The 14,665-nt window shown below is 51.4% G+C and overlaps 2 protein-coding genes across 13 annotated transcripts in view; both read left to right on the top strand.

Annotated features, from left to right (window-relative positions):
• ZNF618 (zinc finger protein 618) overlaps positions 1-5,990 on the top strand; it is a 51,413-nt gene extending 45,423 nt beyond the window's left edge. For all 11 annotated transcript variants that reach the window (XM_058158982.1, XM_058158976.1, XM_058158986.1 and 8 more), the window contains one exon: positions 582-5,990. In XM_058158982.1, coding sequence (XP_058014965.1) covers positions 582-2,095 — 1,514 coding nt within the window. In that variant the 3' untranslated portion in view covers positions 2,096-5,990. The remainder of the gene's footprint in view (positions 1-581) is intronic.
• Positions 5,991-6,564: 574 nt separating this feature from the next.
• Positions 6,565-12,063, top strand: ALAD (aminolevulinate dehydratase). Of its 2 annotated transcripts, none has more exons than XM_058159432.1 (11): positions 6,565-6,794; positions 7,048-7,098; positions 8,692-8,788; positions 8,854-9,022; positions 9,195-9,278; positions 9,494-9,582; positions 9,822-9,877; positions 10,029-10,116; positions 11,178-11,264; positions 11,358-11,487; positions 11,757-12,063. In XM_058159432.1, exons 1-11 carry the CDS (start codon positions 6,682-6,684, stop codon positions 11,822-11,824), a joined length of 1,032 nt encoding a protein of 343 aa, XP_058015415.1. In that variant the 5' UTR covers positions 6,565-6,681; the 3' UTR covers positions 11,825-12,063. The 2 variants fall into 2 exon arrangements, with proteins under 2 accessions (XP_058015415.1, XP_058015416.1); XM_058159433.1 differs by having other exon boundaries at positions 6,567-6,794; positions 8,887-9,022.
• Positions 12,064-14,665: the final 2,602 nt, after the last annotated feature.

Genomic DNA, 14,665 nt, shown 5'->3' with positions numbered 1-14,665 from the left:
GGCAGAATACTTTTAATAGGCATGGGGGTTCATTGGGAAAACAACTACATCCTCTTCCGTGGAATATTTCCAGTGATGAAATCCATTTTTTTTTACTACCGGTTCTTTAGGCATGGCTTGGTGGGCGTGGTGTGGCTTGGTGGGTGTGGCTTGGTGGATATGGCAGGGGAAGGATATTGCAAAATCCCCATTCCCTCCCCACTCGGGGGCGGGGGGGGGAAGAATACTGCAAAATCTCCATTCCCTCCCCACTTGGAGGGGAGGATACTCCAAAATCTCCATTCCCACCCCACTCTGGGGCCAGCCGGAAGTGGTATTTGCTGGTTCTCCGAACTACTCAAAATTTCTGCTACCAGTTCTCCAGGACCTGTCAGAACCTGCTGGATTTCACCCCTGAATATTTCCTTTTTTCATGCCAGAGGCGAGGGATGTATATTTGCTACGGTAGTCACAAGTGCATGTCACTGCTTTTTTTTTTTTTTTGAATCTTTCTTAGGTTTTTATTAGCTAATAATTGTTACTGATTTGCAATCCTCAAACCACGTTGCCCGTTGCAAACCTTTTGTCTTCCTTCTCTGTAGTCTCAGCTGGCAGCTCCCTCCTTAACAGCCCCATCCCGGAGAAGGAGCGGCAGAACATAGCAGAGCGGCTGCTGAGGGTGATGTGCGCTGATCTGGGGACGCTGAGCGTGGTGAGCGGCAAAGAGTTTGTTAAACTGGCGCAAAGTCTTGTTGACAACGGTGCTCGCTATGGCGCCTTCTCCGTTACGGAGATCCTTGGCAACTTCAACACGCTAGCCCTCAAGCACTTGCCCCGGATGTACAACCAGGTGAAAGTGAAGGTCACTTGCGCTCTTGGCAGCAACACCTGCTTGGGCATTGGCGTCACCTGTCACTCGCAGAGCATTGGCCCCGATTCCTGCTACATCCTGACGGCATACCAGGCAGAAGGCAGCTGCATCAAGAGTTACGTCTTGGGGATCAAAGGGGTGGACATTCGTGATAACGGGGATTTGGTCCACCACTGGGTGCAAAATGTGCTTTCCGAGTTCGTTATGTCTGAGATCAGGACTGTGTACGTCACAGACTGCAAGGTGAACTCCTCTGCGTTTTCCAAGGCGGGCATGTGTTTGCGTTGCTCTGCGTGTGCCTTGACCTCTGTAGTGCAGAGTGTGCTTAACAAACGCACCCTCCAAGCACGCAACATGCACGAGGTCATTGAGCTGCTGAATGTCTGTGAGGACCTGGCGGGCTCTGCAGGGATCTCCAAGGAGACCTTTGGCTCCCTGGAGGAGACCTCCCCTCCCCCTTGCTGGAACTCCATCACGGACTCTCTGCTGCTTGTCCACGAACGCTACGAGCAGATCTGCGAGTTTTATAGCCGGGCCAAGAAGCTAAACCTTATCCAGAACCTCAACAAGCACCTGCTGAGCAACCTAGCGGCCATCCTGGCTCCGGTGAAACAAGCCGTCATTGAACTGAGCAACGAGAGCCGGCCGACGTTGCAGCTGGTGCTGCCTACCTATGTGAAACTGGAGAAACTCTTCACCTCAAAGGCCAATGACGCGGGCATTGTCAGCAAGTTGTGCCACCTTTTTCTGGAAGCCCTGAAGGAGAACTTCAAGGTGCACTCGGCTCACAAGGTGGCCATGATTCTGGACCCTCAGCAGAAACTACGGCCGGTCCCCCCTTACCAGCACGAGGAGATCATTGGCAAGGTGTGTGAGCTGATCCACGAGGTGAAGGAATCTTGGGCCGAGGAGCCCGATTTCGAGCCCGCCTCAAAAAAATCTCGGACCTCGAATGAGAGCTCTCCGACTCGGGAGGAAGACCGGTCGGGCAAAAGCGAGGTCTATGATTACTTGCAAGAGCCCCTTTTTCAGGCAGCCCCTGACCTCTTCCAGTACTGGTCCTGTGTGACGCAGAAGCATACCAAGCTGGCCAGACTGGCCTTCTGGCTCCTAGCAGTGCCCGCTGTGGGAGCCAGAAGCAACTGCGTCAACATGTGCGAACAAGCCCTCCTGATTAAGAGGCGGCGACTGCTGAGCCCTGAGGATATGAACAAGCTCATGTTCTTGAAGTCCAACATGCTTTAAAACAAGGAGGGGGGGTGCGGGAGGGAGCGGCGCCCTTCCAGAACACGTCCCCACCACACGCAAACACTGTTCCAAATCCAGAATCCACTGTGGACCTCATTCGGAAACATCCTGGGAAATAAAAAGTGCTTTTAATATACATGTTGATACCTCTATGAATATGTATATAAAAAGCTCAATGGAAAGGAATGCGGGTGAGAAGCACACCAATGCTAGAAACACACTCCTTCCTTTAGATTTCTGTGTGAATTTGATAAAACCTCATGTTTTCAAGAGGGCAGGCCAGTTAGTCCGGGGGTCTTTAGGCAGCTGAGTTTCTAAATTGACTTGAATGGTTGTTTCATTATTACACTTTTCATAAATACCAACAGCCAACCTTCTGTTTCCTTCCCCTCTTTGGAGCCCTGATGCCAGGGACAGCCAGCCTTGTTGATCTCTGCCAGTTTTTGGGCTCACTGGAAGGCTCCTCCTATGAGCCGCGTGTCCCTACAGGGGCACTCAAGGTTTCCTCTTGGCATCATAAAACATGTCATGTTTGCAGGCAGCTGTCTTTCAGAAACCTCCAAGTCAGGAATGAAGACTTGAAGAATTAAAAAGAAAAAAAAATCCAGGAGAAAAATGCTACCTGACTTTGATACCAGTGACTTGACTACTCTTAAGGAAAAAAAGGGGGGTGATTAAAACCTGAAAGAATATTTTGCAGAAAAGAATGTTTAATCCTGTTAAAAGTCCCCACTAGCCGCTCTGTTTAAACTGGGTGGCATTTGGGTTTCTGTCCATTGGCTTGGGAAGAGGCACAGGGGGGCTTTTTTGTGTCCCCTCGAAATGCCGGCCATAAAGCATCGGTAGGAATCTCTTCCCTGCCAGGCGGCCTGCTCCACACCTGTGCATTTCCCGGCCTCCAGAGACATTTTGCTATGTAAGAACTTTTTTTGATACTCTTGTCCAGTTTCCATGTTCAGAGCAATAGTTGATTCGAGGCAGTTGTCCTTTGAGCATCGCGTTTCTGGCTTCACTCTTGCTGGCGAGGAGGCAGAAGGTAAGCACAGAGTCGAGGTGCTGGGCTGCTGACACACCTGTTCCGGGGCCTGGTGGTTTCTCTTGGATTGCACCTTGTGGTGGTGATGATGTTTTGGTTAGACAGACCCAAACTGCAGCATCTGTCAGTTGGCGGCTAGTGGAGGCAGGAGGCAGTTTTCTCACATGGTTGTTCTTTTCTTCTTCTTCTTCAAAGTATTGTTGGCAAGAGGAATGGAAGGGATTTCTCAGTCTTGCCTGCTGCCCATGGAGGTGCGCCTCATCCTGCCAGCAGCAGAAGAGATGATGCTCCTTGCGGGGTGGGGCACACACCGCCTGGCCCTCAGTTGAGCCATCCCGGTATGGCTTAGGAGAGACCCATCCCATTTCTCTTTCCTTTCCTGCCCGCTCTCCTCCTGTCAGCCAGCCAGCCAGCTGTTGGGAGACCCCTGAAAGGGGCTTAGACTGTGACTCCAGCCCTGCTGCCCACTGGAGTGGATCCCCCCCCCCATTAGAGCCAAGGGTGATCCACTGCTGCATTTGCTGCCCCCCCCTTCAACACTGAGGGGAGGGGAATGGTGTGGGTCGTTTCCCTCTTGAGGGCAGTTTGGGGGCTGCCCCGTTCCATGTTGCACATCTAAGCTTTAAAGACTGCATTGGCCAGGTAGCGTCTCCACCAGGAGGTCACTGTGATCTTTGGTGAGATTTAGATTATTGTAACTCTGGTCTTACTAAGCTGTGTTGGTCACGCAGATACCTGGACTGGGCCTGTCTTTGGAGGGTTTTTGAATACTTTTCTCCTGCTGGTCTCTTCTTCATGTTCCTTCCCTTCCTCCCCTGGACACTGGTGTCCCTGTGAGTATAGGTTAACTCTTCGAATGCTATTAAATTTAAACAGAAATTTAATCTCCCACGAACAATTTTCCACTCTTTTAAATCTGCCTTAGGTGTTCTCATAGATCTGGTTATTACAAATTTTCATAATTAAGAAATGCACGCTCGGCACAATAAATACGAAGATAAAGAGGAATTCCAATCTGAATTTTTGGAATTATTTTAAAATCCCTCAATTCTGATGTTTTTCATTTTTTAAAAATCCACATGGCAGGAGAATGAAATGCAGGGCAGTTGCTCACAGGCATCATTATGTTTGGGGGTGGACAGGTATGGCCTCCTCTTGTCATGAATGCTGAGACTTCAGGGATGCGGTGGGGGGGGGGAAGAGAATAGGAGCAGTTGGGTGTACAAGGAAGCCCCCAAGTGGAACTCTCAAGCTAATTGCTAGAACAGCAATGGTGGGGATGCGACAACTTCACAAGCAACAGGAATGTCAGGGTAGGAGAATATCCAGACAAATCTTGTGCCTATTGAGGAAGAAGCTGGGACAAAGCCAGAATCTTGGGCAATGGTGTGGGAAACCCTTAAGGTTGTAGACAAATTAGCTCCACTGTCGCCTTTGCGAAGCTGGCTTGGGAGTCGGGGTGGGGAGTTGTTTCGGTCCCATTGCCAGCTTCTCTGACTAGTGAGGAAGCCTTCCTCCTAAGGAGTGGCCCCACTTTCAGCAGTCATGGTTGCAGGGCTTGGTTGGGGTCCGAAGAGGAGGAGCTGAATACCCAGAGAAGTGGCTTCAGAAGGCCCCTGGTGCTCCCTGCTCTGTAGGGCTGGCTGGCCACATCTATATCTCTCCTGTCGTGGCTTAGGCTCCTGTGCACCACACGCCACTGCGAAGAGGGAGGCTGCCTCAACAGTGCCCTGAACAGCCAGTGGAGGGTGCCCATCTCTGCTTCTCAAAATAGGTGAGTCCATGTCACCCTGAAGGACTTAGGAGAGGTGGCAGGTGATCCCTGAGAAGTCATGTCCCCTTTTTCTCGCCCTCAGGCAGACAATTTCCAGGGTGATGAGTTTTTTTTAAGTACAGACATTTTCTAGGACGGAAAATGATCACTCCTAAGAGAACCATCAAGGAGCTGAAGAGTGCTTACCTCAGCAATCGCCCACTCGAGGGCTGAAGCTGCTGGGAGAGGGGAGAATCTCAGTGGGGCCAGAGGGTAGGAGGGTGAAGAACTTCCTTGGGTTCTGGAAAAGGCTTGAAACAGTTCTTGTGGGCACTGGTTCAAAGGATTAGGGGAGGCCGCCTCCTGACCGGTCAGCGGATGGATCCAATGCCAGCTTGGATAAATGACCCCTCTCCACATTTTCTACCTCTTTGGTGTTTCTTGAGAGCTTCCTCTGTCTGCCAACTGCCAACTGTTGTCACAAGTAGGGGGTTTGGTCTTTGGCCACTTGGATAGTCAACCCATGGTTGATAATTTCTATGGTGTGGAGGTTAAAACTGCGGCGAATGTCAGCAGGAACCAAAGCCAACAGCAATCAGACAGCCTGTCGGACCCCTTCCCGCTCGTGAATTGGGATGGTGGTGCGGAAAGGCCTGACGAGGCCCGGCATGGGGGAAGAGCACGTGCGTTGCACATGTCTTGGGTAGCTTGGTGTTCCTGGCAATATGAGATGCTTCCAAGACTGCATCTTGCTACCTTGGAGAGTTGCATAAATCTAAATGTCATCTTAAAGAAGAGATAACAGAAAAAATTAAAAAGTATATACAAAAAATATTTTTAGGCCAGAGTTTTCTACAGGTATTAATGAATATTTTTCTTAATCCTCATAAGTTTTACTGTGTTTAATATTTCTTAATACCGGTAGCATTAATTTATACTTTTGTAGCAACACACTATTTTTATAAAACGCCACCACTTGGCTTGTCTTCGTGAGGGGGGGGGATTGTGTGAGGGCAATGTGCTGACCCATGTACTGTATTTAAAAAGAGAAAAGTTATCTACTGTCACGCTTGCTGTGTGTTAATAAACAAAAAGGAAACTTGTGCAGTGTTGCATCTTCTGTAACGTCGACAAAGGCAGGCCAGGGATGTGTGGGTAGAGCCCTAAGGGCAGAACCGGGAGGGGCGGGATAGGGTAAGGGGCTCCTGGCCTGCGTCGTTTGTGGAGATTAGCTGCGTCCACAAAGGCCGTTCGGTAGCGGAGCCTCAACGGCCGAAGTGGCCTTTAAAAACCCGGAGGCGGGAGCCGAGGGGCCTGACAAAAGCGGAGCCCGGGTTTTATAAGGCCAAGTAAGGGCGTCTTTAGGCGCGCCTATATACGGCCCAAAAGTTGGAGGAAAAGGGCCACATTGTAACCGCTGCGAGATTTCTCCAAAGCAGGAAAGGGCGCATCCTCCCTAAGCCAACCGGGGTGCTGCGGGAGCCTCGGCCAGGAAGACAACGACCTGGACGGCTTTGCCTCGCTCGCTGCTGGGAGCGAATTTGTACGCGCATCTTGGCCGGTTTAGCTCGCGGGACGAGGAGGCTGCGCCATCAGAGCGCGGCCGGGCGGGCTAGGGGAAGCGTCGGGGCGGGCTTTCGTGGGGGGAGTGGGGAGGAGGAGGAGGAATCCGCCGCTCCGCCTGTCAAGGGCAGCCTCCTTGCTGGGAAGCGGAGGGCGGGGAAGGCCCGGTGTCCAGCGCCTGCTAAAGGCTCGCCCACTCGGGAAGCGGTGCCCGGCCCGGCCAGTCGCGCGATGCAGCCTCCGCCGCCGCTGCACAGCGGTTACTTCCACCCGGTGCTTCGCTTCTGGCAGGCGACGCCCGCCGCCCTCACCGCCCGGCATCTCGTCTACCCGATCTTCGTCTCGTAAGTTTCTCGGTGGCTCCGGCAACCCAGCTCCGGCCGGGTCGGGGAGAGAGTGGGGGGAACGATGGCCGCGACTGCAGCTGCGACGCCTTAAGCTTCCCTGCGCGGCCCCGAGATCCGCTCGGTCCCGGGGGCCGCGGAGGCCTCACCCTTAGGGAGCCGCTCCTTGGTGGCCCCCAGCGCGGCAAGGCAACCTGGAAGCTGGCGCGGCGCCTTCCCCCCTCACGGCGCCTCCCTTCCTTGACCCTTTCAGGGACAGCCAGGATGCCGTGGAGCCGATCGCCAGCCTGCCCGGCCAAGCTCGGTAAGTCGGCCTCGCGCTTCCTGTCCGGGTGGGCTGAGGCGGCTGCCGCCCTCCAGCAACCCGGCCGAGGGGCGGAAGGCCAGAGCTCCAGAGCCGGCCCTTGCTTGCTCTTGAAGAGGCTCCTCTCGTGGGTATCGGCGCGCCCTGACTCCCTGGCAGGAGCGGCCCTTTCTGCGGTCGGCCAGCGGAGTTCAGTGAGAGGGGGAGGGTCTTGGGGGAGGCCTCTTCAGAAGGGGCGACGGGAGGCGGAAGGTTTGGGGTCTGGAGGGTAGGGGGCCTATTTCCCTTATCTTCTCCTTTGATTTTTTCCTCCCTCAGAATCGCCTCTTAAAGCTGCTTGTTTGTGGGGGGGGAGGGAAGAAATAGAATAGAACAGAACAGGTGTTTTTTTAAAAAAATAATAATATTGATTAAATTTCCAAACATTAAAATACACAGTACAAAAAGAAACTTAATACATAAAAAAATATAAACAAAGACAGCCGCATCAGAATTACAATACTAATAACAGCTTTTCTACATCAGTATCTCTATCCTATTTAACCTCTTTACACAAATTCTACTTCTAAGTATCTCTATCTTAAACTTACACATTGTTTAAATTATTTCAACTTCTATTCATAATTCGATCTCATAAGAAAAATATCCCTTAAGTTTTATGTTTGCTCTCCAGCCAGGAATACCATCTATTCCATATTAAATAGTACTCGGTGTCTTCCCTCTCTCACTTCCATAGATAATCTGTCCATTTCTGCACATTCTTATATTTTTTGAATTGAATTTTTTATTGGCCAAGTGTGATTGGACACACAGGGAATGTGTCTTGCTGCATATGCTCTCAGTGTGCATAAAAGAAAAGATACCTTCATCAAAGAAAAAGCACATTTTAAAGCGACTATAGGCCGGCATGTGCAAACACCCCCCACCCCCCACCCCTTTGCCTGGTCCTGTAGGTGAGCTGGGAGATACAAGGCTTTGGAGAAGCTCAGCTTTCCCCTGAGAAAAACTTCCAAAAGAGAAAAACTTCCAATCTGCTGCCCGCTGGAGATAACAGTGTGTGGAAACCCCAGCCCAGCCCTGGGGGGAGATGGCAGGGTGTGCCCGTTACTCCCTCAGCCTGCTTGTGCAAGAAGCACGTGTGTGCCTGTATGTGCGTGAGCTCAGAGCTCTTAAGTCGCCCACTCTCTCTCACCACACACATTGCTGCTTTGAACCCCATTGTTACTGAAGATTAAGGTTGGGGTCATGCTGGCTGCTTCTCTAGGGACCCATTTGAAAAGCCAAATTTCACTTTTAATTTAAATTTTAAGTTAGCAGGTTCGATCTCTAGGGAACCAGAGTGGGATGGATCACATTCTATTTAGCTCTATAGTTAGTTTAATTTTCTTTAATTTGGGGGGACTCTATGCGGAGAGCTGGAATTGGGCAGCCGAGCCTGCAGTGCCCCCCCCCGCCAGATCTTCAGGGACACCATCATGTTCTACATGATCTCTGGGTTCAAACCTCTTGGATTGACCCACTTGGCTGTTTGGGGTCTGCCTCCCATTCTGTGAGTCGCCCTGCTGAGTTGACAAGTGACTCCTTCCCCCCCAGGCACGGGGTCAACAAGCTGGAGGAGCTGCTGGGGCCCCTGGTGGAAGATGGGCTGACGTGCGTGCTGATCTTTGGCGTCCCAAGCCGGGCCATGAAGGTGCTCTTCTGAGCTGTGGTTGAGCCACGGCTCCTGGGCAAAGGGCCTTGATTCTAGGCGCGTAGGTGGGCAGCTGCTTCTCCCTCTCTGCTCCGCAGGATGAGCGCGGCTCTGCAGCCGATGCCAAAGACACCCCCGTCATCCAGGCCATACAGACAATCCGGTTTTTGTTCCCCGAGCTGCTAATTGCGTGTGATGTCTGCTTGTGCCCTTATACCTCGCATGGGCACTGCGGTGAGTGCTGCTGGGCTTGGAAAGGACTAGAAGCTTGATATTCAGATGTCAAAATGGCTTAACAGCGGCCGTAGCCAATAAGCCCCTGTGTCGCCTTCTCCCTTTTGATCTGGGGCCAATAGTGCAGAGTGCCTGGGAAGGCAGGGAGAGTAGTGCTTTCCTTGCCTTGTAGGTCTCCTTCGGCAGGACGGCACCCTTCAGAATGAGGCCAGCTGCCGGAGACTTGCTGAGGTGGCCCTGGCCTACGCCAAGGCAGGTAAGGCGCTTACTATGTGGGTTGCAGTACATTTCTGGGGCAGCTGCTGGGAATAGGCAGAACTGCACAGGTGGCTCCTTAGGTGAGGTGGGGCTGGACCTCCACCAACAGGCCCCCGTCCTGGGACTACCTTAGCCTTGCTTCTCCCTTGAGGAACCTTGGTCAGGGAAGCTGCCACCATCGCCAGTTCCACACCTCCTATCACCTTTCCTCAGGTTGCCACATTGTGGCCCCCTCGGATATGATGGACGGGCGCATCCATGCAATCAAGGAGGCCTTGGTTGCCAATGACCTGGGCAATAAGGTGGGTGTGAGGGACTAGCAGGCTCCGAACAGATGTGGCCAGGAGCCTCTTTCATAGGTCGCTGAATTCAGGTGAATTCAGTCCCGAGGCCAGGCACAGAGCTGTTTTCGGAGGCTCCCAGAGTCCAGCTTTCCAGGTTCTGAACAGCTCAGGTGGGGGCCTGAAGGGCTTGTGGGGGGGGGAGGTGCTCAGGGTCTGGGGAGACGTGGCGCATGACTGCCATGCTGTTGTCCCTGCAGGTGTCAGTCCTGAGCTACAGTGCCAAATTTGCTTCCTGCTTCTATGGCCCTTTCAGGTGAGGGTTGCCGAGGCTGTTTTTGGTCAAGGAGAGGGATCCCCCATGACCGAAGGCGCAGGCAGCCGAGCAGCCATCAGAGAACTTGATGGGGCCACTTTGGTGTCTGGGGAGCGAAAGGAGGCCATTTGTTTTCTTCTGGTTTGCGTAGAGATGCAGCCTTATCCAAGCCCGCCTTTGGGGACCGGCGGTGTTACCAGCTTCCTCCAGGATCTCGAGGATTGGCTCTGAGGGCAGTGGTGAGTGGCCTTGAGAGATAACCAGCTGGGCTATTGGAGCAATGGGCCCCAAGGGCACTACTGGATGTTTATTGAAGGCATTCCCCTTTTGGGACATGCTAAGCAGTGGGGCAGGGGAGGAGGGCTATGTGTTTTGAAAGCCTGGGAACTTGTGCGGAAAAAAAGGCAGAAGCGCCCAGAGGAATTACTGCTGGAGCCAGCCCAACTTGGACCGCCTTCTTGCTACCCCTCAGTCTGCTGGCTGTACCAAGGACAGCGATGCCCTCCAGCCTTTCAGCCAGATCTTCTCCCAATCTCGGCTTGAGCCTGGCCACTTCAAGGAGGAATGAAAACATTTTTTTCAAACACGTTCTCTGCTCTGGAGTTGTTCTATGATACTGCTTTTAGTTTAATGGCCCCTGTAAATTGTAATTTTCAAACCGTTTTGTAATTTACCTCTGACATGCCCTATTTCGAGAAGGCAAAAGAAAGAGTTCGAGCGAGAAGGAGTCTGCGGCCAAATTCTGTTGTGGCAGAGACAATGCCTTTCCCTAGCCCATTCTCGTGGACTCCCTGGGTCAGGAAGGGGGAGGGAGGCTGGCTGGTTGACACCATTGGCGAGCTTCCACAGGGGTCTTTAGTCAAGGCAGACTGTTTTTCGCAAGGGATCAGGTGAAAGTCTTTTTTGCCGATCAGGGAAGTCAGCATGTCAGGCGATTCATCTTTTGCCCTATCTGAGAAAGTGCTTTCAAGGTCTGTTGGGCTTTTGCCTTTGGGGAGCAGACAACACCCACCACCACCACCACAGACAAGAGAATGTGTGTTGCCGAGAGGGGAGGAGAGAGCAGAAAAGGCACGGCTGAGCCCCTGCAGGCTTTAGCCCAGAAAACAAGCTCTGTATGTGTATTTGTGTGCGCATGCACACGTGCTCTGGCAGAGCCGGGTCGGCCGTTCCACCTGACCACTTGGCGGCCCATTGAGCGAAGCATCAGGTGCAGCTCCTGCCTGTCTCGTGAAGTGGCTCTGCTACACTCTCCCCCCCAATGACCTCCCTCTGCTGTATTCCCCTCCCCCCACACCAGGACCGGGATGTGCAGGAGGGGGCAGACATGCTGATGGTAAAACCTGGGATGCCCTACCTTGACCTCGTGCGGGAAGTGAAGGACAAAGTAAGCCCCTCCCCCCTGTCCCGAGACCGGGCAATAGTGGTGGGTGCCTGGCCCCCCCCTCCACCTGCTGAGAAATATAGTGTGTTTCCCCAGCACCCCAGCCACCCCCTGGCTGTCTACCATGTCTCGGGAGAGTTTGCTATGCTGTGGCACGGGGCGCAGGCTGGGGCCTTTGAGCTGAAGGCGGCAGTGATGGAGGCCATGGCCGGGTTCAGGCGAGCAGGTGAGCGAAAGAGGAAGGGCAACCAGGGCTGCCAATGCTGCTCCTCTGCAAAGAGAAGCCCAAAGCCAGTGACCACCAGCGTAAAGTGGGAGGGGAGAGAGGATGCTGGAGGCCCAGATGGATTCCTGGGAGAATAACAACAACTGGCCACCTTGGCTGTGGAGAATCAAATGGGCTGGAGTCAGCTGCGAGCCGGCTTCTTCTGCAGAAAAAGCTTTGAGCAACGGGCGTGTTTGTGCTGGTTCATTTTGGAAACGCTTCTCTTGCAGGAGCCGATGTCATCATCACCTACTATGTGCCTCAGCTTCTGCGATGGCTGAAAGAAGGGCAGGCGTGAAGGGGGTCCCTGGCCTGGCTGCCAAGCGGGACACAGGAAACATGCCGGAAAGTACTGGGCGGCTGAAGGCGGGAAACTTTTTTTTCTTTTTCTTTTACAGCTTTTGGAAGATCTTGCTTCAAACTTGGCGTTTTATAAAGTAAAGAAATTTGGCTGCTCCAAGCAATGTTGTAACACGATTTCCAGTCCCCTGCTGATACACTTTCTTTAAAAACAAACATTTGCCTTTTAAAATACTGCCACAATGTTGTTGTTATTATTCTCTAGATTTTGTTTGCCCTGGTTAGTAGCAGAATATTCAGAGACACGTATGGACTGAAAAGCAAAGCCCTCCCTTCGGGGAACAGTTAGCCTGAGAGCTGCTCTGTAATCGCAGAGGGCCTTGTGAGCCACAACTTTCCTCTACCAAAAGGAAGAAAGGGGAAAGAAGTTTTCATAAAACAAACAAATAAAAACTTGTAAGTTTTAAGCAGCTTGGTATCCTCCTCCCCCAGGGGAATTCTTATTCCTGGTATGTAGGTATTTGGCATGTTGAAATTTACCTGCAGTTTCAATTTGAGGCTTTGGGTATCTCAGTTTGCCTTTCAGATTCACTTAAACACAACCTTGTTAAGGAAACAATCTCATAATTCACTTCTATAATCGGACAGGAGTAGAGAAGGAGTTGCTCCACCCACACAGCCTAGAGAGGACGGAAAAGAGCTACTGCCCAATCCTGTCCTCCCCAACTTGATTGACATTCAGGACAGTTCATTCAACCGGGCTTTGACAGACTATTAACGGAAGACTTTAGGGGCTTCCTAGACCACGTTAGACCTGCCATTTGGTCTTGGTTTAGAATGAGTCGTACACCAGGCCATTGTGGCTGATTCAGTAAACCATGAATTGCCACTTGGCTCCATCCATGAACCCTGTTCTTCTGTTCATGCAAGCTGCTGCTAGGCCGCCCTCTGAGGGGGGCGCCTCTTCCCTGCTCGCGTATGCGCTGGAAGCCAGGCACCTTCCGCTCCCTGGGATGCAGACTTGATGCTCTATACCTTTCTGTCTCCTAGCAGGTGGGTTCTTTCGCTTCCCTTCCTTTCGCTCTGCTTTCTTCAAGCCATTTTTTGCTGCTTTCATCTCCTGCCTTCTCTAAATCTACGTGAAAGCTGGCAAGAAGTAAAATTCTAGTATTTACACAGAGAGAAAACTATTAATTATGTGTATAGATCTGCGGCTGCTATAGATGGAGAAATTGGTCTGTGGAGCCAGTATGAGAGGTGAGGGGTTTTGGCTGTGTGGAAATTGGGGTGCTGTGTTGGTGGAAGGATCTGAAGAGAGACGGGATCTGCTCTTTTCAGGGGAGAAAGAAGCGGTGGCTGCATCATATGTCCTGCTGCTGATTCTCCATCCCAGGTCCTGGTGAAAGGCTAAGCCCGTGGAAAGGTTGACTCTCAAGGGGCTTCTGAAGGCAATCCTTCAAGTGGAACTTCCGGTGCTGCCGCTGCTTGTACGGTAGATTGTACAGTGCAGCCTGATGCACGGAAACATATCAGCTATGCACAAAGGGCCCATGGATGTGGGTGCGATCTTGTGGAAAAAGCTGGAAGAGGAAATCCGATTGGTTTTGCAGCCCTGGGCTGCTCCTGCTGATGCCCTGCCTTCCCTTCAGTCTCCATCTGTTCGCCCAACCGGTTTGGCTGCCTACTGAATGCAGGAGTGAATCTGATGAGATAAAGGATCTGTGGGCTCAGATAGAGAAATGTTAAAAAAAGCAGCTGGATTTTGGCAATTGCTTCTAGGGGAAGAAACTGCAGTTTTAACAACTCTTAACCCAAAGTAAGTTCAATAAAATATAGATCCCTGATTGTAAGAGGCCGCGGCACCAGCACCCCGGGTTTCTTGTCTAGGTTGGGGTTGGGCCGAGGCTAGGGCAATAAGCCTGCAAAAGTAACCAATATGGAATTGTTACGACAGCCAGATACAAAACTACTTTGGCCAACCAAGTAGTCATTATTATTAAAACCTTTATTAATATTAATAGGCTGAGTTAGGGGTTAGAGGTTAGGGTTGTTATTAAATCCCTTATTATTAACATTAATAAGACAACAGGAGTCTCAGGGGCTACACAACCCAGGCACAGAAGAAGGAATCCTTCAAGACCCAAACCGAGTTAAAAAGATGTACGATGGTCTCAATGCTCACGGTAAGGGACAGAAAAGAGTGCCATCCTGGGGCTAAAGCAGGTTATAGCAGCCACCCAAAGAAAAACCTTTTAAATGGCATTTTAAGGTTATCCTTTATTATTAAAAGCTTGTTATTTAATAGGCCACCTTAACTTGGTTTATGGCGTTTGAAGCAGGATTTCTTTTACTGCGCCCGCGGTGCAGCAAACGGGACTCCCGTTGTCCTAATACGAATAAAGCGTCAATAATAAAGATACAGGATAATAACCTTAACATCCCATTAAAAAGGCCGGTTTCTTTTTGTGTCTGCAATACCTGCTTTGACCACAGGATAGCAGTTTTCTATCCCATAGCATTAACATTCTGATGGCCTGAATGCTATCGTTAAGGGACAGAAAACCGTGCCCTCCTGTGGTCAAAGAAGGAATAGCAGACACAGAAAAAACTCTTTTAACGTTTTATTATTCTGTATCTTTATTATTCAACGCCTCACGATTAACATTAATACGGCAACAGGATTCCCAGGAGCCGCCAAACAGGCACAGAAGGAATCCTGCTTCAAGAGTTAAACCGATTTTAAAAAGCCTACGATGACTTCAGCGCTATAGGTAAGGGACGGGTAATGGTGCCATCGGGTGGTCCGAGCCGGTACGGCAGCCACAAAAAGCCCGCAGTG

Source organism: Ahaetulla prasina, chromosome 16, assembly GCF_028640845.1.
Source record: "Ahaetulla prasina isolate Xishuangbanna chromosome 16, ASM2864084v1, whole genome shotgun sequence".
NCBI lineage: Eukaryota > Metazoa > Chordata > Lepidosauria > Squamata > Colubridae > Ahaetulla > Ahaetulla prasina.
This window is presented reverse-complemented; position numbering and strand designations above follow the sequence as displayed.